The sequence below is a fragment of the Malurus melanocephalus genome, unplaced genomic scaffold, assembly GCF_030028575.1.
Source record: "Malurus melanocephalus ecotype Western Australia unplaced genomic scaffold, MMel_1.1 scaffold_450, whole genome shotgun sequence".
NCBI lineage: Eukaryota > Metazoa > Chordata > Aves > Passeriformes > Maluridae > Malurus > Malurus melanocephalus.
Genome location: NW_026623682.1, coordinates 539,747 through 564,586, shown reverse-complemented (window position 1 = coordinate 564,586; position 24,840 = coordinate 539,747). Strand labels below are relative to the sequence as shown.

The 24,840-nt window shown below is 40.5% G+C and overlaps 1 protein-coding gene across 2 annotated transcripts; it reads right to left on the bottom strand.

The window, feature by feature from the left end:
* Positions 1-1,072: 1,072 nt before the first annotated feature.
* PTPDC1 (protein tyrosine phosphatase domain containing 1) lies at positions 1,073-24,550 on the bottom strand. Of its 2 annotated transcripts, XM_057380375.1 has the most exons (11): positions 24,472-24,550; positions 20,779-20,849; positions 11,932-12,024; positions 9,056-9,227; positions 8,164-8,244; positions 7,823-7,941; positions 6,913-7,050; positions 5,036-6,243; positions 4,131-4,316; positions 2,492-2,602; positions 1,076-1,675 (listed from the first exon to the last, which is right to left on the bottom strand). In XM_057380375.1, exons 3-11 carry the CDS (start codon positions 12,014-12,016, stop codon positions 1,559-1,561), a joined length of 2,217 nt encoding a protein of 738 aa, XP_057236358.1. In that variant the 5' UTR covers positions 12,017-12,024; positions 20,779-20,849; positions 24,472-24,550; the 3' UTR covers positions 1,076-1,558. The 2 variants fall into 2 exon arrangements, with proteins under 2 accessions (XP_057236357.1, XP_057236358.1); XM_057380374.1 differs by lacking the exons at positions 11,932-12,024; positions 20,779-20,849; positions 24,472-24,550 and adding an exon at positions 9,754-10,074 and having other exon boundaries at positions 1,073-1,675.
* Between the last annotated feature and the right edge of the window lie 290 nt (positions 24,551-24,840).

Here is a 24,840-nt window from a genome sequence, read left to right as displayed (position 1 = left end):
TGAAAGCCCTTGTTCATTACACTGATTTAAACAATACTGCCCTGGTTCTACACCCCAAGTGTCTTGGGGTGTAGAAATAAGCAGCTAAAATACATGGCTGAAGTAAACAGCACCAGGAATTGGTGCTGGCTGTTTGGAGCTGTTAACTGTAATAAACTCAAATAATTCACTGGGAAACAAAGATACTTGCCAGTGCATTTTAGTGTTCCCAAGCCCGAATACTAATGCTAACTCAGAACTGCTTGTCATGTTGCCTTGCCACTTTGCAAAGCTGGATTTGTGTTTGTGATTCACATGTGATATTTTCCTTTCAAGTGTGCCTATTTTAGGATGATTCTGCCAAAGTAGCTGTTTTAATTTTAATTTGATACAAAATCATCCAACAGTTGAGGCATGTATAAATTATCTATATTTCAACCCAGTCTATTTTTAACTCCAAATGCTAGTCACTTACAGAAACTAATAAAAATATTTCAGAAAAGGATAGATTCTTGTTTAACTACCTAAATCTATCAAACTGGATGAACTCTTCATTCTGCAACTGGCATTCCAGTCCAGATTCTAAGGCTGTAATCCAAAACTGTGTTATGATGATGTCCCAGTTGTTTCTGTTTCATTAGATAAAAATACCTCTACAAAGTCTATTGCAGATAATAAGGTTTTGATTAATATTTTGTTAGCATTATTATATCACACTTCGTTATGCAAGTATTTGCTGAATGTATGTATGGACAAAACCATATCCTTATGAAAATTTCATAATGAAGTGTTTTTTCACTTCAGATCAATAAGAGTTCAGCTAATAAGGTAAAATTCTACTCTTATTCAAAGCAATTAAGATGCCACAATCAATTTTCTGTTAAAAACATTATGAAGCTTTCTTAGCCGAAGAAGTCTAAATTAGGGCTTGATATTGCACTTGATATTAGGGCTTGAAATGCACTCAACACAGTGCATTTCTTTGCTGCAAGACCTTTTAGAAATACACTGCTTACCATTATTTAAGAGATCTAACAGAAAAAATCGTCTGCTGTCAATAACAGATTCAAGATCTGTCCATTATTACCCTTTGTCATATTTCAAAATTTCTGAAAGAAAAAGCAGGTTCATAGGTTCAGCCAGTATTTATTTTCTGCAAAGTAAAATCAAATATCATTAATGTAAACATATATAATACATAAATATGAMGTCAATCCATTAAAACTTTATGGATCGTGGCACTGAATTTATGGCAATCATGTAACTTGAAAATAATGTTTCCTGCCAATGACAGAGGTTTCTAAAGCAATAAACACATCTGAGAACAGGAGAACCCTTTACAATATAAAAGCACAGTACCTGAAACCAAATGCTGGAGAGTCACATGGAGCTGTTCTTTAAAGCTATGTAGACTGAACTATTGCCACTAAAACTCCCTCTAAAAAAATAAAATTATTTGTTAATAAATTCTATTACCTAAAGTTAGGTAGATCATGCCAGGTAGCACAAAATACAGTAGCTGGAAAATGCAAAATAATTTGGTAGGCCCATCTAATGCTTCAGCAGAGCTTTGTAGAAATCAAGAAGGATTCTCTGTTCCTTCTTTAATCCTTTTCCTTTTTTCTTCCAGCGCTTGTTTAAATACAGTTTTCAAGGTATTGTAAACATACGGTCCATTCTCAGAATCGAAGCTTATCTAATAAAAGAGAGAAGTTTCAGTTCAGTTGTTGAACTGAATAGATGCCACACAGCAAAATGCAAAGTAGATGTACAACATTTWAAAAAAATAGCTTTGAGACTTATCAAAGATAATATGTGTTTATGATGGGATGCTTAATGGTAAGTGTTTTCAGTTTATGTTGACTAGACACTAAAATAAACCAGAAGAAAGAGAAATGTCATGATTGTTTTAACAGGTAGATTTACAAGAGATGAGGAAGCAGCATTGTGAACATTCTGTTTAAGTTCAGATTTCATTGGCTGAATCTGAAAAGAAATCTCATCTGAGCAATAGTTTCACCTGTGACTGTTACTGAATGAGCCCAAAGCAGAAATTAGTTACTCACATCCTGTATTACAGGCCTGGAACATAACTGACTTGCAGTATAATTTCAGAAAATGATTGTATCTGACGGAAAGAACTTCAAGTAGTACGGAATCTACCAAAGCCTTTGGTAAGCTACTCCCAGCGATTAGTTAGTGTCGCCCCTCAAAAACTATCTTTTCCCTGATTTGAAGATATCCATGAACTGGCAGAGGCCCAGAAATAGAAAGATGAGACTCCAGGATTAAGGCTGTAGTGACAGAATTAAATTTTGTCATGGATATTTCCTATCCATTATGTAGGTGATGATTATAAAATGTAAACTCTGAAATAAATAAGCTTCACACTAAAGTGTGAAGGAATTGCTGTAACCTTTCTCACAGAGGCCTCACTCTGTTGATTGATTCACCCTTCATTATTTAAACCAAGTTAATACAATGTCACGGACAGTTATTTATGATTACTTGCCTTGGTGAAAGCTTTAATAGCACGAGCAAGTAAGGCCTCCTCCACATCAGCTGGCAGTGTTTGCAAGTTCACCACACAGTGTAAAATACAAAGGATAGTCTGACACTGTTCCTGGTGGGTAAAAGGAACAGCAGCTCATTAGAAGAAATATTTCCATGAAAAGCATTTTAGCACTCAGGTTTTGGTAATTGCTGTTTAAACATCAGGTTGTGCTTTCCTGCACTGAAATCTTCAGGTGCAGGAGATGGTAGGGAACTTCCACCAACCTAAAGGGCCTCTGCATCATTATTCCAGTCACAATGGGAAAACTCCCTGAACTGGCCTGGGAATTTCTAGAAATTTCTGGGAATTTCAAGATCCCCTCCACAAACAGTASCGTTCCTGTGAATTGGCATAGAAAAGGTGAGATTTGATCTTTTCAGCTCAAAATGCTGTGCATGTTTAGGGCTCTTTTCCCCATCTTGCACCCCTCTGCATCCTTCCAAGTCTCCATCACCAATGGAATTTGGCAGAAAGACACCTCAGCAGTGCATGCAAGGAGGTACAAAGGGAGAAACAGATCTTTGTGGCTGCTCCTTCCCATCCCTCTTCCAGTTTCATTAAGGGAATGGAGCATTTGTCACACAAGCAGCCTACTCCAGGTAACTCTTTTTTGAGCAAAACACTTGGACTGGAAGATATCCAGAGGTCCTGCAAGCACAGCTATTGTGGGATTCTGAAATAGTACAGGACAAGGAAAGATAAAATTAGTATTTGAAAAACAATATTCCTTTCCCATTCATTTATCACAGGTGTCAAGGAGTTTTTATCTAATATAAAGTTAAAACTCTGATAGAGTGCAAGAATGCTTCATGAAGAAACACAGTGTTTTCACATGAACGTGGGAATTCTGAACATCATGTCATGAAGATGGAGACTGCACATAAAGATCTGACCTATTAATCAGAAGCTGTATTTTTGGGTATCTAGAAAAGATAAAAGGGGCTCTATTTTCTTCATTACTTGGGAAACAGAGTTCTCAGAGAGTTAGGAAATTAGTATAATTAAGAGATCAAGAATGGAGAATTTTACTTATCTTTTAATTTAGCTTGTATCTAACCTTTTGGGGAAAGTAAAATGAAACAGTTTGGATCAAAAGTATCTGTTTTGCATATGGATTTTTCAATATAGGTGGCATAATTCCGACTTTGGTAGAAKAATTAGGCCTGGCTTCTGATTCTCTGAATTAGCAAATTCTTCCTGTTCCTTGCCCCAGCTCTCCCACAGCTGCCATATTAAGCTGATTGCACAGAAAATGGGATAAAGCACCATAAAGCACAGCTGCCAGGTGGGACACAGACACCCACAGAGTCGCAGGACAAAGGTTTCTCCTCTTTGCCTGGATCTCCTGCTGCAGGATTTGTGGGGAAATGTGCTGCAGTTGAGCTGCTGCTGAGTGGTGTCCCATGATTGTGTCTGGTATTCTTGTCATATCCATGGCCATAGTGTTCAATGTGACAACACTGTATTGAGTGACAACTCACATAATTCAATACAGAATGAACTCTCATTCTGATTTTTAAAAAGACTGAAGTGGCTTTTTAAAAGGGCAAYTCCCTTGTCTGAAGTTAAAGAATGAATTGTCAGATCCAATATGTACCTTTCTCAGCAAGTAGAGTGCATCCTGGGATTCTGTGCAATTTTTTGCCAGCATGTCAATATCATCTTTGGATAGAACAGGTTCTTTCAGCTGCTCTAGCCATGACCACATCAAGCTGCAGAGGATAAAAGGATCTCTCTCGGCGCAGATTTTATCCCAAGCTCCATCTCGAGAATTCAGTTCTTTCTTGAAACAGAAAAAACAAAACCAAAAATGCATCATCTATTTACCTTTGCCAACATTCTCTTTGATTGTAGCAATACTTGGCTGCCTATGTTCCAGCAAGGAAAGACTTAGGAGTTACAAAAAAAAAAAAAAAAAAAAAATTTTTTTTTTCAGAATATCAATGTTAATCAGCAGTAATACAAGTGATTCTTTAAAACGGAAGGATGACATCAGCAGTGCAGCTGAGAACCTCCCAATACTGTACTGGAATACATAAATCATCTTTGCATTCCAACTTCAAAGCAAATTTTGCTAAGAGGATTTGGGTTTGAGGATAAGCAATTAAGTTTCTACTAAATTAATTTACTTTTACTGATGAATCCTCTGATTAGTTCTGACAAAGCACYGATGAAAACTGACTCAAACCCTTAAAATCTGTACTACTTCTGTCCACCAGCAGCCACATTACTACCAGAGATARTGGCATCAATTTTCCCCAGTTAGGAAAATGAACGTAACCAGAAATGAGATCTCTACCTTCCTGCTAGAGACCAGAATTTGTAGGAGCCTTTTGCCAGCCTTGAAAAGAACTGACCCTAAGTGACAAGTACAATCATTACTGCACCTCATATAAACTGTTATCCCAATGTGCTATTTCAAAGCTCCATGTGGCATTTTTGCAATTCAAGGAATTCACTGAGGTGAAATATGCAGAGCCTGTAACATGAGTTAAAAATTACCTGCCACATTTCTACCTTCTGTTTCACTTCATCCTCTCCCAGAAATTCGTTTATATCTGCAAGTGCTTTGGCTGCCAAAATTCTTCGGGCTTCCAAAGTTAATTCTGACTGTACAACAATGTGTGGAATTGTCTCTGACACATCTCTGCTACTTTGGCTTTCATCTCCAATGGAAAAGTTCACTTTGGAAGAAGAAGAAGAATCAGAGTCGTCAGAGAGATAGACTCTTCTGCCATATATATTGGTCTTGTGGTCCTTCCTATGACCAGTCTCACTGGCAAAGTTATACCTCGGCATCCTGGGCTCCTTGGGATTGTTGATGGATGAAAGACCTGAAGAAAAGGTCCTGCTGCGTTGTACTTCTTTGGTAGAGTTCCTTCTGTGATAATGTGAGGATCCGCCCCTTCGCCCACCCAAATTAAATTTCCCTTGACTCCAGAACATGCACGTGTTACGCACTAATGCGTCTTTGTTTAACTCCAGCTGTGGCTTTGCTTCATCTGTGGCAGAACTTTCCTCCCCACTGTTCTGCTTCAGTTTGTTGTTCAGTAAGATCTGAGCAGGCACCGTCCAGGCAGTGTCATCTTGTTCGAAAAGAAACTCAGTTCTCCTTAGATCTGACTCACTGTAGCTTAGACGCCTTCTCAGATGAGTAAGAGGCTGAAGGCATTCGACATTCCTTCCTTTACAAARAGAATCACATTCATTTCCCAGGGAGAAGTGAGAGTCCTGGACTTCGAAAGCGGAGGAGTGGGTGTGGGATGAGTCCGACGTGTCGCTGTCCTGCCTGGCCAGCTCCCGGTCCAGTTCTGTGGATGCCAGCTGGGACACAGTCTTCTCAATCTCAGCTGAGAGGTCTGGGATGTCCAGGAGCTCTGCCTCTATCACCTGTCTGTTTTCAGCTAGGTCCAGCAGCAGCTTGCAAACCAGATGGATTAGTTTTGGCACGTGTTTGAGGTGCCGGCTCTCATAGCCGTGGAGCAGATGCCTCTGGCGGGTCAGGTACTGCGACAGGGTCACTGCGTGTGCCTTGGGCTCACAGCATGCGAAGACGTTGCGCAGAGGGACCAAGAACTGAGTRAACTCCCTGACACACAGTAACTGCCCCCTGGTCTGGATAGAATTAGGCCTTTTTGCTCTGACAAAGAGAATTGCTTGGTCAGCGCTCATTCTTGTGGCAAAAACTAAGTAGCAAGCTATTAGAACACCTGGAAAATACAAAGTCAGGATTAGTTAAGGAACTGTCATAATAAAATAAATACTCAGTGGAAATATGGGACAAAAATGAATATAGGTAAAGACTCAGTGTCCTCTATTACGTGATGCTGCTACTTAAACGTAATTGCATGTGAATTGTGCAAGAGAATAAAGCCCTTCTCACTGCACCACAGTGGAAGCTCACCACAGCCTCTCCAGGAGTTCCATCCTTCACAAACACAGGAGCAATGGGAGCTTCTATGGGAAGGACACAATCAAAAAGGACTTGAAAGGAGCAAATAAARTTTCAGGTGCTCCACCAAATCTACCTACTCGAACAATGAGTGGCAGGTTTCTGAATATGTTATAAATACTGGACAATGAAAGAGTACCAGGGGAATTTTTCCCTTCCAAAAGCAGCTGGTACATTTGAATGTAATGGAACCATTATRCAGACTAAAAGCTTCTCTAATCTTACAGGTCTTTGGTTTTAATAGACTAAAGCTGATCTTCTTTAGCCATTGAAGACATTTAGACAAATCAGTTTAGCACTTTTAACCATTTTATAGAGGTACATGTTGCAATGATAGGGAATCTAAGCCAGTTATTAATGGTTTATAACCAGAGATGGTTGGAAGTTCTGGAGGACCCCTTGTGCTGTTCCTGCATAGAGCACGTACCTGTCCTCCCGAGTCCTGCGTGGCAGTGAACAGCCACCCTCCCCTCTTGCAGGGCGAATGTCATCACTTTTACCATGTCAAGGATAGTCGTGAGAGATGCTACTCCATAATCCTTCCAGCCAAAATTATAAAAATAAACTAAAATAAAGAGAGACAGCAATTTTCTGCCACAACGAATGTGAAATATGGAGTACTATATGCACAGGAGAAATTACTAATAAAAAATTATAGTATTAAAATTGCACAATGAAGCTTAAAATCTGACTACATCTTGTTTGCAAGAGATTGTTTTCCCATTTCAGTGTATGTTTGCTATTGAAATTTGATAGATACACGAAGCTATCAAAGATTTGTCAAACTCTAGTTCAGCTAGAATGTAAAAGGTGTAACAAAACAGTGATTCATGCAAAATTACTGAACTATATATAGGAAGAGGGTAATTGTTTCTTTTCAGAAATAAAAGCACTTCTTCAGTCATAGCTGCTTCTTACAGAAAGGCACTTTCTTTTTTATCACCTTAATATGAAAATACAAAAATACTGCCAACACCAGTGTCCTCACATGAAATAACCTTTTATAGTCTTGATGAGAAAACATGAGWGTACCAGAATTTGACACACTGTTAATGGTTCAGATATTTGTGAATGCAGAAGAAAAAGGAAAATTTAACCGTTGTCCTTCCTTGTTTTCTAAATACCTGAATACAAACCCTCCATCTCTCTCTGCATAATACACAACCTTCAATAATGTGTTATTTACTCTTGATTACATTTGCCAGGTTTCATGTTTACATCCCACTTTGTGCAAATTTTCCTACACAGCTGCATTTAACACACATGAATTCAAGTAAAAATATCCTTAAGTGCCAAACTCAATAATTAATGAGGAACAGCAGCAGGAGGGAACTCACTTCCAGCCTCCATAAAAGCTTCAGGAAGGTAGGTGAAGCCGCTCTCCTGCTCCAGTGGGCTCCCACAGCTTGCGTGTTCCCCAGGACGCTGAAGATTAATTATGGTTTTTATGCCGCATCTTAGGGAAGGAATAGATGAGTCAAAGTATTACACACAGCCAAAATCTCATTGTTCCTTATTTTCTGAAACAGACATTTATTCTTTGTGAAGAATAAATCTTTACCTGTAGAGCGTTAAAATGAAAGGATCTTTATCAACAATCCAAATCTATGTTGAAAGAGAAAATGGATCAGGAATTACACTAGTAATACTTACAATAAATAACTACAAATTTTGTTACCTTTCAAACTGCTCAATAATGTTGTACTTTTCAATTAATTCTGTTGAGGGTCGAGCCATAGCCAGGATGTTATCTGTTATCCTGAGAAATTAAAGAAGCAGGTAACAACGTTATCATGAATAATTCCCTGGATATGAGTCTTCCAAAATAAGAATACCATTATATTCAAGAAAGAGAGAAATACCTTGATGATCAATTAGAAATTACTTTTAAAAAATTCTACTATGCCATAGTGCTAGTGATAAATCTTAGTAAGCTGATATAGATAAAACATTATCAAAAGACAATTACTGTAACTGCTTAAATGCCAAGATTCCTGTGAATGCCAAAAATTCMTTTGAATAGGAATCTGGAGTCAGATTCCTATTTGTCCCTTTAAGGTTTGTAAATGCCCTTTAAGCATTTGCTGTTAGAAAAAAAAATCAGTAAGAATATAAAGATACATTTCATGTGGCTCTTGCTGCATATAGACATTCTTCTGAATACATCCCCACATTATTTAATCTGCAGGAAATGCTTTTACTTTTCAATTCTATTATTAACATGTTTAATTAATTTGCATCTTAATCCTTAGTAGCCCAGAACAGCTTTTTTATAATTCCTGATAGATAGCTATTTATTCTTTTGGATCTGAACCAAACTCACTGTAAGCTAACAGAAACCTTTCATCATCTTTACTGGGCTGTGTACAATGGCCACTATGTCAAGCTCTAATTCCAAATCAAATTCGTGTTATGTTTTACACTTAGCAACTGATTAAAAAAAAAAAAAAAAAAAAAAAAAAAAAAAAAAAAAAAAAGAAAAAAAAAAAAAAGAAAGAAAAAAGCTGTTTTGTTTTGCTCTGTCTTGTAATAAATGCAACTGCTGCAGTTAGATGTATCGAGCTGCTCACCAAGAGGAGTAGAGCCCCTTGATGGCCTGCTCGTGGTCGGCCCAGCGAGCGGGGTTCTCGTACTTGCAGGCGCGGCCCCCGCAGGCCATGGAGCACTGCACGTGGCCGGGGATGACGTGGCGCAGCCGCTCCCCCACCTTGGTGTACTTGGCCGTCGGGCGCCCCGAGCTCCCTGCGACACAGGAAAAACCGGGGTTAGCAAGGGAGCTCACTCACAGCATCTCTGCCTGAAAAGCAGCAGCGCAGCCTCGAATGGGTGAACTTGCAAACAGCATAAATAGATGGAATATGTATTTCAGGCTCATTTTTCAAGTAAGGATTATGAGAGGAAAAAACKGTTTGCATTAATGTCAGTTAGTTTTCTGATTAAGTTAGAGGTGAGATCCTTTGCAACTGGAAAAAAAAAAGTCATAGTCCTCTTCAACCTGAAATCAAAAACAGTTAACTGTATCCTTGGTGTACGCATGAACGTGTGCTTCTGTTTTACCTGCTATTTATAACCGAGCTGTTAAGAGTAAAAAGCATGTATTCATACTTGAATAAAGAATCAGTGAACAAAATATAAAATACGGGAAGAAAATTAAATCCCACTATTTTATCCACACATAAAAACCACAGTTAACAGTAACAGAACRAAAGTATAATAATAACGAGAAAATACGCAGAACTACCAACAGTCTTAATGAAAAGTACTTTACTTTTTTTTTCAGGAAAAGTTGCATCCAGCTCCTCGGGGCTGAGCGACGACAGAGCCACCATGACCCGGTGCGTGGACGAGGAGAGCAGCTCCACCACGGAGCTGCGGCGCCGCTGGCTGAGGCGGAGAAGGGGGTCGGAGGAGGAATGCCTCCGCCCCTGGAAGAAATGGCTAAAGATGCTGACAGCCGAGCGCCTGCGGGGGGAAGGCTGCATGGCTGCCCGGCCCCAGCTCCGCCCGGCGCCGCTGCCCAGGGCGCTCTGAGCGGAGGGAAGTTGCTCAACGCAGAAGTTGCGGGAAGCGGAGCATCCCCGTGCGTGCTCCAGCAGCTGGTCCCCGCGGGCTGAGCTGTCGCCATGGTAACGGAGGATGCAAGCGCTGCTGCCAGCCAGCCCCGGGCTGCTCCCTTGCACAGGGATTGCGTCTGCTTGGGACAAACTGTTCTGCCGCTTGATGAAAATAGTTGCATTTCAAGTAGGTAATTTTCAAAACTCGCTGGGAACAAGCAAAATGTTTTTCACAAACAATGGGACTATTTAGYTCCTGCTCAATAACAGGCATTCAGAACTCGCTAAGACACAAAATACTTGATTCAAAAGAACAATCAAAATGTAGCTGGAAGCTCTGCCTCCTGAGAGATCTGTAAGGAATTACATTATACTCCCCCACCTCTTGGTTTTTCATTCCACAACCACCTCTCCTCCTCCACTTTCCTGCTCCAAAATGCATCATTAGCTGTGTAATGATTGGGATTAGTGTGTTCCTGCTGAAATGCTTTTGTACATGATGAATTGTAGACTGTTTGCGTGGACCATTCTCATCTTGTAACAAAACACAATTTGTTATTCAAAACAAAAGGCTGGGGTTTTTTTCAGGGCTTTTTTTTTTTTTTTTTTTTTTTTTTTTTTATGAAGCAAAGCTGTTAACCCTGTAGCCTGAGAGAAAGCGGATCATATGGAGGAGAAGGTGTGTCAGTTGAGTGCTTCAGGCTTCTGAAGGTAGGTATGAGGTGGCAAATTGCCTCCCACTTTGCTTCCAATGTGCTGAGCAGGAGAATGAGGTGGCCAGAAAGATTGCAGCACTCGGAAAAGCAGCTATGTGGAGAATGGATCCTGTGATGCTAAAAAGCCTCTGCCATCCCAATGTGTGTGCACTAGACTGCTCTGAAAGAAGGCTAGGGAAATGAAGAAAATCCACTTAAACTTTGTAAATAAACAAATTAATGCCAATGCATTTTCCTAAAATACATASTATTGTCAGTCTGTGTTTCTGTTTGTACTACAAAACTCATCCAGAGGAATTTACATAACAGAAAGTTCTCTTCTGGGACAAATTCACCAGGTGAAAATCTGTTTCTTCTAGGTATAATCAGGAACTGAGAGCCTGAACTTTGACTGCTGCTCCTCAGCTCTTTCAGAGACGTGGCAACATTTGCTGTGGGTACCAGGCCTGAAATATCCGCAGTGATGGCATATGAGAAAAGGAAAATGTTCAAGCTGAGCTGTTGTCTCAAAACCTTGATTCTTCATTCATCAATAGAGCTGATACCAAGAGGTGAAGAAACATTTAAATATGCTTTTATTTTAGGGGGTGGGTGGAAGAGAAAGGAGATGAAAAAGGCTATTTCAAGTGCTACCTGTAYCTAAGAAATGTGAAAAATGTTTTTTAATTACTTACATTCCTTTCTTATATTTAATTATTTTTCTCTTTCTCTTCACAGAAACTTTTTTCAGTATGTATCAAATGACAGTGGAGGCAAAAATGAAGAAAATAAAAYGCTGCACATCATCATTTTCCTACTGAATCTAGCAGGTTTGCAAACACTCACCCAGAATGGTAAGAAAGAATTGCATCCTGTAAAAGTTTAAATTATTAGAAAGGGAMGTTTTGTTGAAGGCAGGTTTGTATTTTCAGAGAGCTAGGCAGTTTCTCAACACAAAAAGAACATAGTTTCTTCCATTAAGAAATCTGATAAAATGAAAATTACAGGAAAGATCAACATATTATCACCATGATATGTTGATGAAATAATGTAGTTTGGTTTTCTTATAGATATTCTAAATTTATAAACACAGATGATATTAATGAGCTTAAAAAAAAACCCAAACACTGTGTATTTTTTTGTCCAGAATTGTTCAAAGCATTTATTATGAATGGTATATCAGACACAAATTCTTACCTGAATTCATGTTTGCCAGGTACACACTGCTCTCTATCAATGAGGTGTATGGTAGTTCATTTTGCAGCAAAACTCCTGCAGCCATCGCAGTACCTGTTGAAACAATAAAATATTCACTGAAAATCTGCAACAGAAGCTCACAAAAATGCAAAATAAAACCAAGTACCTGGCACCTGGTTATGAAGTCATTCAAGATTTGGGCAGTCAGGCATGGACTGGTACTTGACAAACAGATTGTCTACAATCTCTGTGCCCTCTCTGCTCTCTTCCCTCCATTCCTGGGCTTTGAAATCACATTTGGGATGATTCTCCTCTAACAAGAAAACTGAACCCAGGAGCCTCTCTAAGCAGAAAACATATTTTTTCTCTTTAATATTATTTCTAATACAAAGTAGCTTCTGCTCTGAAGACCTTCTATCTGACAGAAATATGAAGGAAATCTGTAAATATGAACACAATAATCAGTCACTGTGATGTTTAAATGTACCCTTTACATGGCTCTTGAGTGAAAACTCTTACCYAGCATAAGATTAGCATTCTGTTTCTCTTATCTCTATAGGAAAATAGCTGCAAGTATTTAAAAAAAAAAAGCATTTTAATACCAAACTAAGTACATCTCTGCTGTATTGTTAACTATAGAAACTTTGCTAAATAGACAAATCTTCAGTTCCCAAATCTGCAAAACCAGTATTAGGATTGAGGAGCATAAAAAGGGTTTTAAAAGACAGATTTGCAAAAAAAAAAAAAAAAAATCCTTATGGGAATTAGGTGATACAATCAGCCTGTGTGGTGCTAACTGCTTGCTGTTCATTGTCCAGCTTTTAACTCTAATTCTCCATAATTATTTTTGTAATAAATATTTAAATACAATTTATTCCTTCAGGTATTACATTATCTACCACATACTTGAATAAATTATTCTTCCAACAGTGCTAATGGACTTTATTCCACAAAATTACCCAGTGCAGCTCTGTTCTTTTCAACATACTTCATAGTGGGAACAGATCACAGATACACATTAAGAACCCTTTCATAGTGCTGTACCAGTCCTCTCAAAAGGATGAGAATTACATTTGTCAGTGAAAGACAAAAAGCCTTTTGAAACTTCAGTGATGCTCAGAAATGTATTTATAATGTAAGTACATTAAGAAGAATATGAATTAAGAATAATTTTAATAAAGATTAAAAGACCATCTGCAGCATTTTCCACTCACCTACTTGACCATCTGACTCTGTATTCTGAAATGTCAGTCCTTTAATAAAGTACCTTCATTTAATGCATTCTATATGGAGAAACTCAAGACCCTYTATTTTTTAAAAGACCTTGAAATTAGTAAGTGATGGCTGTCATTATCAGAGGAAACTTTGTACCTAAAGAAATAACTTAATTTCATCCCCAGAATTTGTTTTTTAGAGCTAACAGTGTTGAATTTTAAAAAAGAGTTGGTTTCTGTTTCTCTGGGTTCTCTTAAAAATTCTTAATAGCTTGTCCAGATAACATTTGAAAAACATCATATGGGCAGCAGAATCRCCACCACTATGACTGTTTAGTTTTCTTGTTTCCTTGTATTCAAGTGATTAAAAAAAGAGATTAAATACCAGGGGTACTTCTATCATTAAAATTATTTTCCTTCTAAATTTTTTTTTAACCAGGGATTAGGCTGACAAGGACTTTTAACTGGAAAGGATGGATATTAACGCAGAAGAGAATATACCAGTATTACAAAATATTAGCATAGTTCTTCCAGGTGGCAGAGGYGAGCTATGTGTTTCTTGGTTGTCTAACTGATTTTGTTTCATTTATACACCAAATCCAAAATTCCTGTGCTATCCAACTGACTTGAATATTTTGTTTGTATCTTTCAGCTTGCTAAACTTGACTGACAGCTATTTTAAATTGCTCAATGTGATCAGGAGTTTCTTCTGGAAAACAAGTTAGTAAGATTGTGACAAATGACTTYGCTGAGTTACATTGCACTCTCTCAAACAGATGTAATATGGTAATTTGGGATAGATCAGTGCTGACGTTCCTAGACAGAGACATCACATTCCTTCACCGATAAAAATGGTGTTAWAAGTAAAAATACTGCTTAGGTAAAAGCAACAGCTCTCTCCTGCTTCATCTCTGTGCCAGATAGTCTTTGTTTTTAAAGCCATTCTTCAGCATTTTGCTCACCCCATGAATGCTTGGTAGCTGCAGAAGGCAAAGCCCGGAGCRTTATTCCAGGTCACAGTCCCCATTAGCTGCCTAAGGGATCTGAGTCACGTACCTTGTGGCAATCATGATATCGCCTTAATCAGCTCCGCTCTTCTATCTGCCATGCATTCCTATTGCCATGACAGCAAAGAGGCTGCCCTTTAATCCCGGGCTCCTGACTGAGCCAGCAGAACGATGTCTYCCTCCAGTGAGGTTCCATCTCTGTTCTAGCACAGGAAGTGGTGTCATCCAGCAAGTGAAAACACCCTGGCTCAGGACACCAAAATTCAGGGAAATGTGCCTGTGCTGTCTGCTGGCAGAAGGAAAGCACAGGATCACGTTGCTCAAGGAATCATGGAATCTCTTGGAATTGTGGCACCAAGCACTCAAGGGGTATTTCAGGAAGAGGTGAACCCAGGCAGGGGTTTGTTGTCTGTAGGCAGTTTTGAGCTGCCCTTTCTTTTCCTCCACTTTTGAGCTGAACAGTTTCTAACAGAAGAGATTTTTGTTTCCTCTTGCACTCAATTCATGAGCTGTATTTATAACAAAACAGCTGCCACGTCCCACTCGCTGCTTCACACACACAGGGGTGACTTTCTTGCAGAAGAAGCAGTGTGGGCACCTTGTGCCACCATGGGTGAAATCACTCCGGGCACCACCTTCTCCTAAGGAGTGAAGTGGGTGATTTCCCTTGCCCATGTCCATTTCCTGTGGAATAAAAGCACTTCCCTTTGTAAGGCCACAGGTGGAKCAGTGAAGTGCCACGCAGGCAGCAGGACAAGTGGCACATCAGGGATCCCAAGGAGCAGGTTCCATGCTCCCTCCAAAGGCTGCCTTCCATGGGCAGCATTCCTCACCAGCTCCCAGGAGCCAGCTGCAGGATGGCCCCGGCAAACCAGCAACAGGGTTTGCAAATTAACAAGTCTACCTTGTCATGAAAAATATTCCTTTTTAGAATGTCAGGATCTGGAAATCAGTGGCTTCCAGTGGCTTGGCTGAATTGCATCTCCGGAATGAAATGRAAGAAAGGAGCAGCAGCCAGAAAACAATTACATAGCCAAAAATGAGGATACAAGAAGATGCTGGTCTCACTCTACCTCTGAAATTACGATGGTTATTTAATAAAAGCAATTAGTACCTTTTACTTCAGAACATATTTTCAAAAACAGAGAGAAGAGCTTGCTGGAAGGATTCCAGTTAGGGCAGTGTAGCTGCCAGCACAGACAGTAATCCCATTTTAAGAATCCCCACTGCGTCCCTGTGGAACTATCCACTAATAGTGAGATACCAAATCTTTAATTTGTGTGGCTTTGGTAAACAAGAATGCCACAGTAAACCACACACTTTAAAAGGTTATTTTTATGTACTAACATGAAAAGAATCTTGAGCAAGTTTTCAGTTTTAAATTCCAGTATATGGGAAAAGCTATTTTAAACCTCATATATACTCATACAATAGAGGTAAATTCTGATGCTTTGGCACATGAAATTTTGAGGTTATTTTTATGGTTTTCTTGTCTTCTAAAGTGAATTTGTTCTCTCCCTGTTGCAGTCACATGTAAGTAACTACTTAACAGCCAAATTTTCAAAGGAACATAGCTGCAGGTAAGGGCCAGGGTAGCTTACTACCTAAGCACTTGGGTAACACCTCTAAAATTTCCTGTGGCCTAATTCTAGAAGTACTTGAGAAGCTTTGCTTTTATGAGCAGTCCCACAGAAGTCAACAGAAGTCTAAATATAAGATCACATGGGATAAAGTTTCATTGCCAAAATGCAAAATCCTATAAACTGCACTAATGGAGATGTTTTAGGCAGATAACTAAAGATAACTTAGATGATTAAGACTAAGTAAAAATAAGGATAATTTAGAGAGCACTAGTTATATTTAATGATGTGGTTAAGAGCTACTAAATTATAACTTTGTATCTCAAGTCAGGCTTTGAATCTGATGCTTTAAGATTGGCAGATCATGAGAGTTTCTAACAAAAAATCTTCCAAACTGGCTGAGCCATAGTTAGTCACTGGTACAGGAAGCACTGGAAAATGAAATTGTGTTTTAAATTACCACAGACTATCTAATTTTAACATTGCCTGAAATAACAAAGCATTTCTAAAAGTTTGTAAAAAATTATAACTGGGGTTCTTTGCTGAACTTCATGATTATGATTAATGAAACAAGATGCAAAGGTTGTTGTTCTAACGCAAGTATCAGTGAGAAAGCTCACTGATAACAGCTAATTCATGACTACTTAAGCTACACCTAAAGCAAGGTCTAGAAGGCAGTTTTAGCACTGAGCACACATATTTCAGTAGGCACATACCTCAGCTCCCGAGGTGTGCTAAAAAGCTCAATTATTTGAAATTTGAAATGTTTACTACCTGTAAGCAAATGCTAAAGTATTGGGAAAGCAAATGAACATGCAGATAAAGGATGGTGAGAAGACCAGGTAATAATTTAAACAAATTTTCATTTAGTTTAGTTGTACACATTTACACAGCAGAATGATACTGCAGCTGCTGTAAAACTCCAGGGTTTCATTGGAACCACAACCAGAACAGATTTGTTGTTTCTACATGTGTTTTACTCTCTTTGGGAAAAAAAMCAAACTATTCCCCACCTGTCTTATCAAAAGGTGAATGTCATTTAATCATCAAGTTCGATATTTACAAAGGACTCTAACTGCTTTTGTGTACAAAAGAGACAAAAGAATGTCATTCATTAAAAGATTATGTAGGTGTTGGTTTGGTGATTCAGTGTTTGCTATTCATAGCTTTTTGACATAAATAGCAAGAAACTGCAAGCTAAACTGATGGACAAGTCTCTCATGTAATTTAAACCACCTCTTTCTGTGATAGTGCTAACCCAAGAGTCAATGGAAGTTATTTTAAACTACTTTGAACAGGCTGGCAGGCAGTAATTACTAGAGAGAATCATAAAGAAAATGGTGTAAAATGAATATATTAACTGTTCTACAAACAAAAATGGTGACTCTGAGACTCTTGATCAGGAATATCATGTTTACCAATACAGTCTCCAACTTGTAACACTGACTACATGCAAAAGAATGGAACACTGTCAGTAATTGTCATTCTGACAGCACTCAGAAGTGGAAGTTAAAAACTATCTCTGCAAACTAGAGGAATTCTTTCTAAATCTAATATAGTCAAACCATAGTAAATTTACATGAGTTTTAATAGTTTTAATAATTTCAGTGTAACACCTTACCTGTCGCCCTGCAAAAAGAATGAGTGAGTGCTGATCCCTTCATTGTTGCAGTATCAGGCACAAGAAACACGCTGTAGGGGAGTCACGTTTTACAGAGGAGAAGCTGAATGAATTCCCATGGTGTTTCCTGTGGCTAATCGGATCGGGGACGGTAATCTGGGAGGAGCCAGCAACGATCTTTTCTTAACCTAAAGCTGTGCAGGGAGTGCCCCAGGGACTATGCACATAATCATCCCTAAACTGCTTTCTGCGTCTGCCCRGCCTTTAAAGGGATTGAGGCAAACAGGCCACACCAGCCCCATGTTTTAATAACTGAGTCTTCCAGCTCTGTTCTTCCTGTTCACCTAATTTCCCTATTATCAACAACAAGTAAATAAATATATTTGTGTGTGACTACATTCATCACACAACTAAACAAAGAGCTACAGAGATAATTTTGTCAAGTGAGATTAATTACAGTTAAACTGACACACTGATTTTGAAATGCCATGATAAGAGAATTACATAGAAATGTTCCATTGTTGACTGGGCTCATAATTGTTATCTGCACAACATGATTTTTCTCCCCTGGTAAAAGCATAGAATATCACTTTAGTATTTTCAGCAAGTATAAATTAGCTGCATTAAAAGTAGTATCTCAAAACCATAACAAAAAGAAGTTCATATGAATATAAAGATGTAATCAACTAAAAATCAAAGCAAAGATTTCTTGATTTAACTAAATATTAGATATGTAAAAAATGTAAATAAAATAGGATAGAATATCTTATTCTATTTTAAAAATTGGTCTTATCTCCAAATCAATTTCAAGCATTAAATATTAGCTGAACAAAAAAAGGGCTTGCATCTATTCCCATCACTTCCTTCCATGTCTTGTTAAAAAATCCCTACCATTAATGAAGCTAGGGATAAATTAAAAATACCTCCAATTATTTAGAGGTATTTAGAAACCTCTATTATTTAGAAAATAAATTTAGAATTATTTAGAAACAAAGTATCCTTAAAATTACACATATAGTTTCTTGCTATTAAAAAAAAATCACATGTATGAACTGAAGCATATCCAGCCATCTCAGTACACAGACATCACTTTTATATACAGGGATAGAGTTTGCCCACAGAAGCTGTGGCTGTCCCCGTGCCTGGAACTAGGCTGTGCCTGGAACTGTGCCTGGAACTGTGCCTGGAACTGTGGCTGTCCAAGGCTAGGTTGGATGGGGCTTGGGGCAACCTGGGGTAGTCCATGGCAGGGGTGTAGAACTGGATGAGCTGTAAGGTCCCTTCCAATACAAACTGTTCTGTGATTCTAAGTTTGTGGGGGAAAAGAAGGAGATAAAAATGGGACTTCAAAAGATTTGTACACAATTTGGGAAATGCCACTAAGGTACCTTGGCTACTTAAAAACCTGAACAGATTGTAGAGCCTAAAATCCTCTCCTTTGCACACCTTTCTTTAGTGTGTTGGTTGAAGTTTCAACTCCGAAGGGGCCAAACACTCACAGCTTCCCCAGCCTCAAGCTGCAACGGGGGGGGCTTCAAAACCTCAAAAAATTTATCCATGTGGGTTCCATGGGTTCCAAGAGCTGGTGTCCAATGCCACTGTTCCAGCAGCCCTGCTCAGGGCCAGGGAAGCATGCACATTGACACACTCACTCGGGTGTTGGTGAAAGTGGACCCCAACAGAGGCCCAGCAAAACACAATGTTGACTTCCTGGGAATTACACACCTTCAGCAGGAATCTGTATTGGCAAATGTAGGGTAGAAAGAATCTGAGGTCAGCTATAATGAAATATATATTACACTATAATGAAATATACCTACTCTTTGCATTTTGGCTGTGGTGGTTGCCCTTGGATACCTGTCTGGGTCAATTCACACAACGAGGAACAGCCCTACAGCAGCACTTCTTGGTTTCATATTGTCCAGGCACTACAGAAGTGGCTCTAGAAATCTGAWTCTATGAATTATGAGTAAAGGGACACATGTATTTTCCAAGTGTCAGCACACAAAATTGTGTTAACAAATGGAGCATCTGGCAAAACATTTYGTAGGAGGAACTGGAGGAAGCTGGCATGATTTCAGTTGACTAAAGAACAAAGAGCAGCTTCAGATAATTAATAAATATTAGTTAAATTCTTAATATAAGCATATTCTTTGGGGGAAGCTCTAAATGCTCACATTTGAGAAGTTGTCATTGACATACATAGAAGTTTTATTTTCAAGTGGATAATACAACACTATTTACATATTTGATTCCAGAGGGGGGTTAATTCTTGGAGGATTTGGATTCCGGGTATAACAACCCTCTACTTTGCCATATCCACTTGTAGGTGTGAGAGCTTTGCTGGCTTCCTCTTGTATCTGTTCCTACATTTGTACTCCTCAGTATTAACGACATCTTATTCAGCTAAGGAACTATTTTTTTTCTGGTGCTCTGCAGAGTTTAGCTAATTCCAGGCATCTGTGCCAAACATGTTTGTTCAAACAGGCCATGTCATTGCATTTTAGTCAAGACAAGGTTTTGTGCTAACTGAGGGTGACTTTTTGGGAGAATTAACAAACAGGCTAAAATAATTTGCCATTCCCAAGGAAAGAAGACACAGAATAGGTGGGATGATAATGACTAAACTAGCAATCTTCATGTCTCTGAGCTTGGCATTTTCCTGTTTCAACAAAATGAAGACTCCCAAGTCCTCTGGAAAATTCTGCAGAACTATGACAGCCGTTTRAAGATACTAACAAGCTTTTTAGGTAAGTAGAACAGGATCACTAGGCTTCAGGCAGCTTATTTCTCTTGCACTGCAGGAGCTGCCTCATGGCTACTTCACAGCAGATGTAGCAAATCCACCTATCCCATGACCTTAGGTACAAGTTTATCAGATTAGGCAGGTAGAAAAAGGTCTAAATTGCCTCATTAGGATGTCTGGCCTGTCTGCTTGCACTGTATTGTTTTCATTGGTACATAGACAGAATCAAAACATCACACTATCCTAAAACTTAAAGCTGACTAAAACCGAAGATTCATTTTAATTTAATACAAACTGTGTGTTTGGATTCCTAGCTGGCTTTGGGTATTTCCAGCTCTCCTTTTGCTTTTTGCTCTTCTCACAGTTTATATCCTAAAATTCATTTAACGTTGCCTTATTTTCAGCTTATATAGAAACATGGCAAGGAAGGTTTTAGTTTTGTGTAACTTTCCAACTGTACTTTGTGTAACTTTCAATGTCATTAAGGACTTTCTGTAAGTTCTGCTTTTAGATATTACACATAATTTTCTGTCCATTAACCATAATGCTGTACCACCAAAAATCAATCATAAAAGCATRCTCAAAGCCTTTGGTAGACCTAGACTACACCAGCAGTGTTATAGTTTGGGAGGAATGTAAAAGTTTAGCCGCCTAATGAGATCCCACAACAGCAGCCCACCTGTGATCTCTGTCCTCTTTCATCATCTCTACTTCTGACAGTCTTGCTTTTCCTGTTGGTTCCACTGATACCTAAAATTGCCAGTAAAGGACAAAATGTAGTGAAATGTTAGGTAAATGCAGAAGAGTAATATGAAAATTCCAATTCAAAARGCAGTTCTAAAACTGAAGAATTGTATCAGGTGTTATTCACAGGTCATTCAATGGAAAAGTAAAAGGTGACTACAAACCTAGGAAAATAGTGTAGAACCACTTAAACTAGATATGGCCACAAAAAGGAACGCTCTGATTTGTGAAACAGCTMATTTTCTCCATACATAGACACAGTAGTATTCATACAGCTGCAGAGAACTCATCCAGGAACATCTGGTTTGGGGTGGTCACTCTGTTTAACAGCCAGCAAATGTCAGGTTGTTGGAAAACAGAAATTAGGAATAAATCCTCCTTTCATACATTTTAGAATTGCTGAAGAGCTACCATCTTTCAGGCCAATTTGTGATGACCTTTGCAAAAGCACTGATTAAATGTATGCATAATCTCTAAGAAACACTGCACCTGCTGTGGGCATGTGAAACCATTGTCGAGTGTATGCACAATAAAACTGTCCAGAAGTGACAGACCAGGTACAGGAAATGAGGAAATGTGAAGAAATTAAGTAGCCCTAAGGTAGCCATCCCTTTTAGGCATTTTACTAAATTCTTTTTCTAAGGAACAAAATCGAGTTGCAGGTGGCTGTATCTCCCTCAAGTTCCTGTGATAGGATTAAGCCCAGCACTCCTGAGTGGAGAGAAAACTGAGGAAATATGTGTGTGCTTTTATGTGGTTTTCATATTTTTAACAATGACWAGCTAGCTAAGATTAGGAGTAAAAAGGTTTAGAAATTTCTCTGTTTTCTTGAAAAAACCCAACCACCWAACGCGGGTAGAGGTAATTTGGCTTTTGCTGCGTATTTGATTAAGCAGATCTGAAGTCTGAACCTTGTTTCACAAAACAAAAAAATCTGTGACCTGGAAATGTGTTTGAGAAAGACCTTGGGAGTCACTTTGTGACTGCAGTCAGTGGAGGTCTAGGGCCCTCACAGAATCCTGGGGATGCTCAGGATTCCCACTAAGCCCACAGGGCAACACCCTCCCTCAGRTACAGAGGAAGGACCTGCAATGACCTGCTCCAAACTGGGCAGGTGTGTTTTAACTGGAAAGGACTCAGTTGGATTTGAAATTACTTGTTTTATGGCTTTAAAGGTGTTAATTACCCCATACAGGTGAAATGGCCAAGCAGCTGGAGGCCAGCAACMGCCATCCAGCACCAGGGAGCATGGCAGAAAAATACCCAGCCTGGGACTCCCATGACTTGGTTCTGCCCAGATTCAAAAGCAACATGATGGATTTGAATACAGAATCCCAGAATAGCTGGGGCTGGAAGAGATCKTAAAGATCACCCTGTTCCAAMTCCCTGMCATGGGAAGGGGTGCCACTCACTAGATCAGGTTGCTCAAATATGTGCCAGCAAAGGGGCTTTYCTGAGCCTCCTGGTGAAGTAAATGAGAAACTGATCTTGCTGAGTTGAACTGACCTACTTGGAACATGTTTGTCTTTAATTCTGGATTATATACCAGCAGGAAGAAAAATCAAAGTAAGCCAGCAAATACTCGCCACTCAGAAATGTGGGAATATATGGGGCAACATGGTTTGGTGGAAGATGTCCCTGTCCATGGCAGCGGGTTGGAATAACATGATTTTTAAGGTCCCAAACCCAAACCATTCTATAATYCTGCTGCCAGAAATTAGGAATACATTTGCCAGCTGGTACTAAAACATACAAGCCATCTCGTACCTTATCTGAACTTGTAATCCATTTTTTYTATATTACTTGTAGCACATACCTTCCCAGCAACTATGTTCCTCCATGTCAGATTTCCCAGTTCCTAGACAACTCCTCTCACTTATGATTTGACTGCCATTACACAAAATAAAATAGCCATAATGGTATAACTAGATTTACAGTGGAGTGAAATATTTACTCAAACGTGGAAGATGTGCTGTTCAGGTCRGTTCAAGTGTCTACCCAAGCAAGTACATCATGAGAGAGGATTACATGGCTAATTATATCTCTCAGGTGATACTCTCACAGCAGCTGGCCCTGCAGACTCTCCCTCTCTTACTTCATCTTGCCTTATACATGCAGTTACACTCTATGTTTCACATAAACTACTGATGGAAAAATCACACAATCCCAGAATGGTTTGGAAGAGACATTAAAGCACATCCAGTGCCATCCCTGCCATGGCCAGGGACATCTTCCACTATCCCACATTGCTCCAAGCCCCATTCAACCGGCCTTGAACAGTTCCAGGGATGAGGCAGCCATCACCTGAATCACAATCTGAAAATGCTTTCAAGCAATACAAAAGTACAAACACATTTATTTTGGGATTGATTACTCCACAGATATGGAGCTCRGTGTTGCTAAGTGGGGTGAAGGACTCCCAAAAACATGCCTCTGAGAGAAACAAAAGCAAGAGATCTGTACAAAGGGAAAACACTGAAGTCTAGATTATTAATATACCAGGTAACCTTTAATCTTTTTGTTATTCCACTGAAGAGTATAGTGACAGTCTATTGCCAGAACCAGTAATAGCTACATCGAAGCTACTACTGTGTGGATTGACCTGTGCATTGAGGTCCATCAAACAGGACTGACTGAGCTGCGTTTTTCAGGGTGATTAAGTGACCATTAGAGGTGGGATATGACTACTACAAAACATGAACACACTGTTGAGAAGGGGAAAATCAGTTTCCATTGCACTCCCCTGCTGTCATTCATGCTCCTCTCTTTCCCTAACAGCTGTGGGCGTTTGCAAASCTAAAACTACACAGGTCATTTATTATATTGAAAGCATTTTGAGGTTGTGATTCAGAAAGTAGCTGCTCCAGCCCCGGAATTGTTCAAGGCCAGGTTGGACGGGGCTTGGAGCAACCTGGGATACTGGAAAGTGTCSGTGCCCCTGGCAGGGGGTGRAACGGGATCCACTTTAAGGTCCCTTTAGACCCAAACCAGCTCCTGTGATTTGGYTCGGTGACTATTCAGCAGCGGGTGGCAGGGAAGCTGAGTCACCCCGCAGCCCCCCGGGGCTCCAGGCCGTTTTCGGCACGGCCCRGTAGCGGCAGGAAGACCCCGGAGAGCGCCGGAGGGGGGGCGGCAAGGTCTCTGCGGGGATAAATCCTTAACTGAGGGGCCGGGCCGAGGCGGCGAGCGCGGGGCTGCCCCACAGCCCGGAGTGCCCGGCGAAGGGCGTGGGTTGCGCGGGTTCCGCCGGGGCTGGACGCTGTGAGGGCGCGGGCGGGGCCGCTCTGTGAGGGGCGCTGGATGCTGTAAGCGGCGCGGGCAAGGCCGCTCTGTGAGGGGCGCTGGGCGCTGTGAGGGGCGCGGGCGGGGCCGCTCTGTGAGGGGCGCCGGGCGCTGTAAGCGGCGCGGGCGGGGCCGCTCTGTGAGGGGCGCTGGGGCTGTAAGCGGCGCGGGCGGGGCCGCTCTGTGAGGGGCGCTGGGCGCTGTGAGGGGCGCGGGCGGGGCCGCTCTGTGAGGGGCGCTGAATGCTGTAAGGGGCGCGGGCGGGGCCGCTCTGTGAGGGCTCTGGGCCTTGTGGGGACTCTGGGCGTTGTGACGGGGGCGGGGCGGGGGCGCGGAGCCACCTCACCTGCAGGACCGCTCGCACCGCTCCGCCGGCACCGCCCCGCAGCGCAGCGCATGCGCGGGGGCGGGACCGGGCTGAGGGGACGGGGAGGAGGGAGCGCATCAAGGGAAGGCGGAATCGGGAAAAAGCGGGATAGGGAAAGGCGGGAGCGGGGAAGTGCGCATGCGGCATCGGAGCAGGGCAGAAGCAGGGAGTGGGATGCTGGGGAGCAGTGGGGTCGGATCGGGTGAAAGAGGGAGTGGGATGCGGGGAAGGCGGGATTGGGGAAAGGGCGGCAGCTGAGGGTGTGGTGTGTGTGTGTGTGTGTGTGTGTGTGTGTGTGTGTGTGTGTGTGTGTGTTTGTGTGTATATGTTTGTATATGTGTGTGTTTG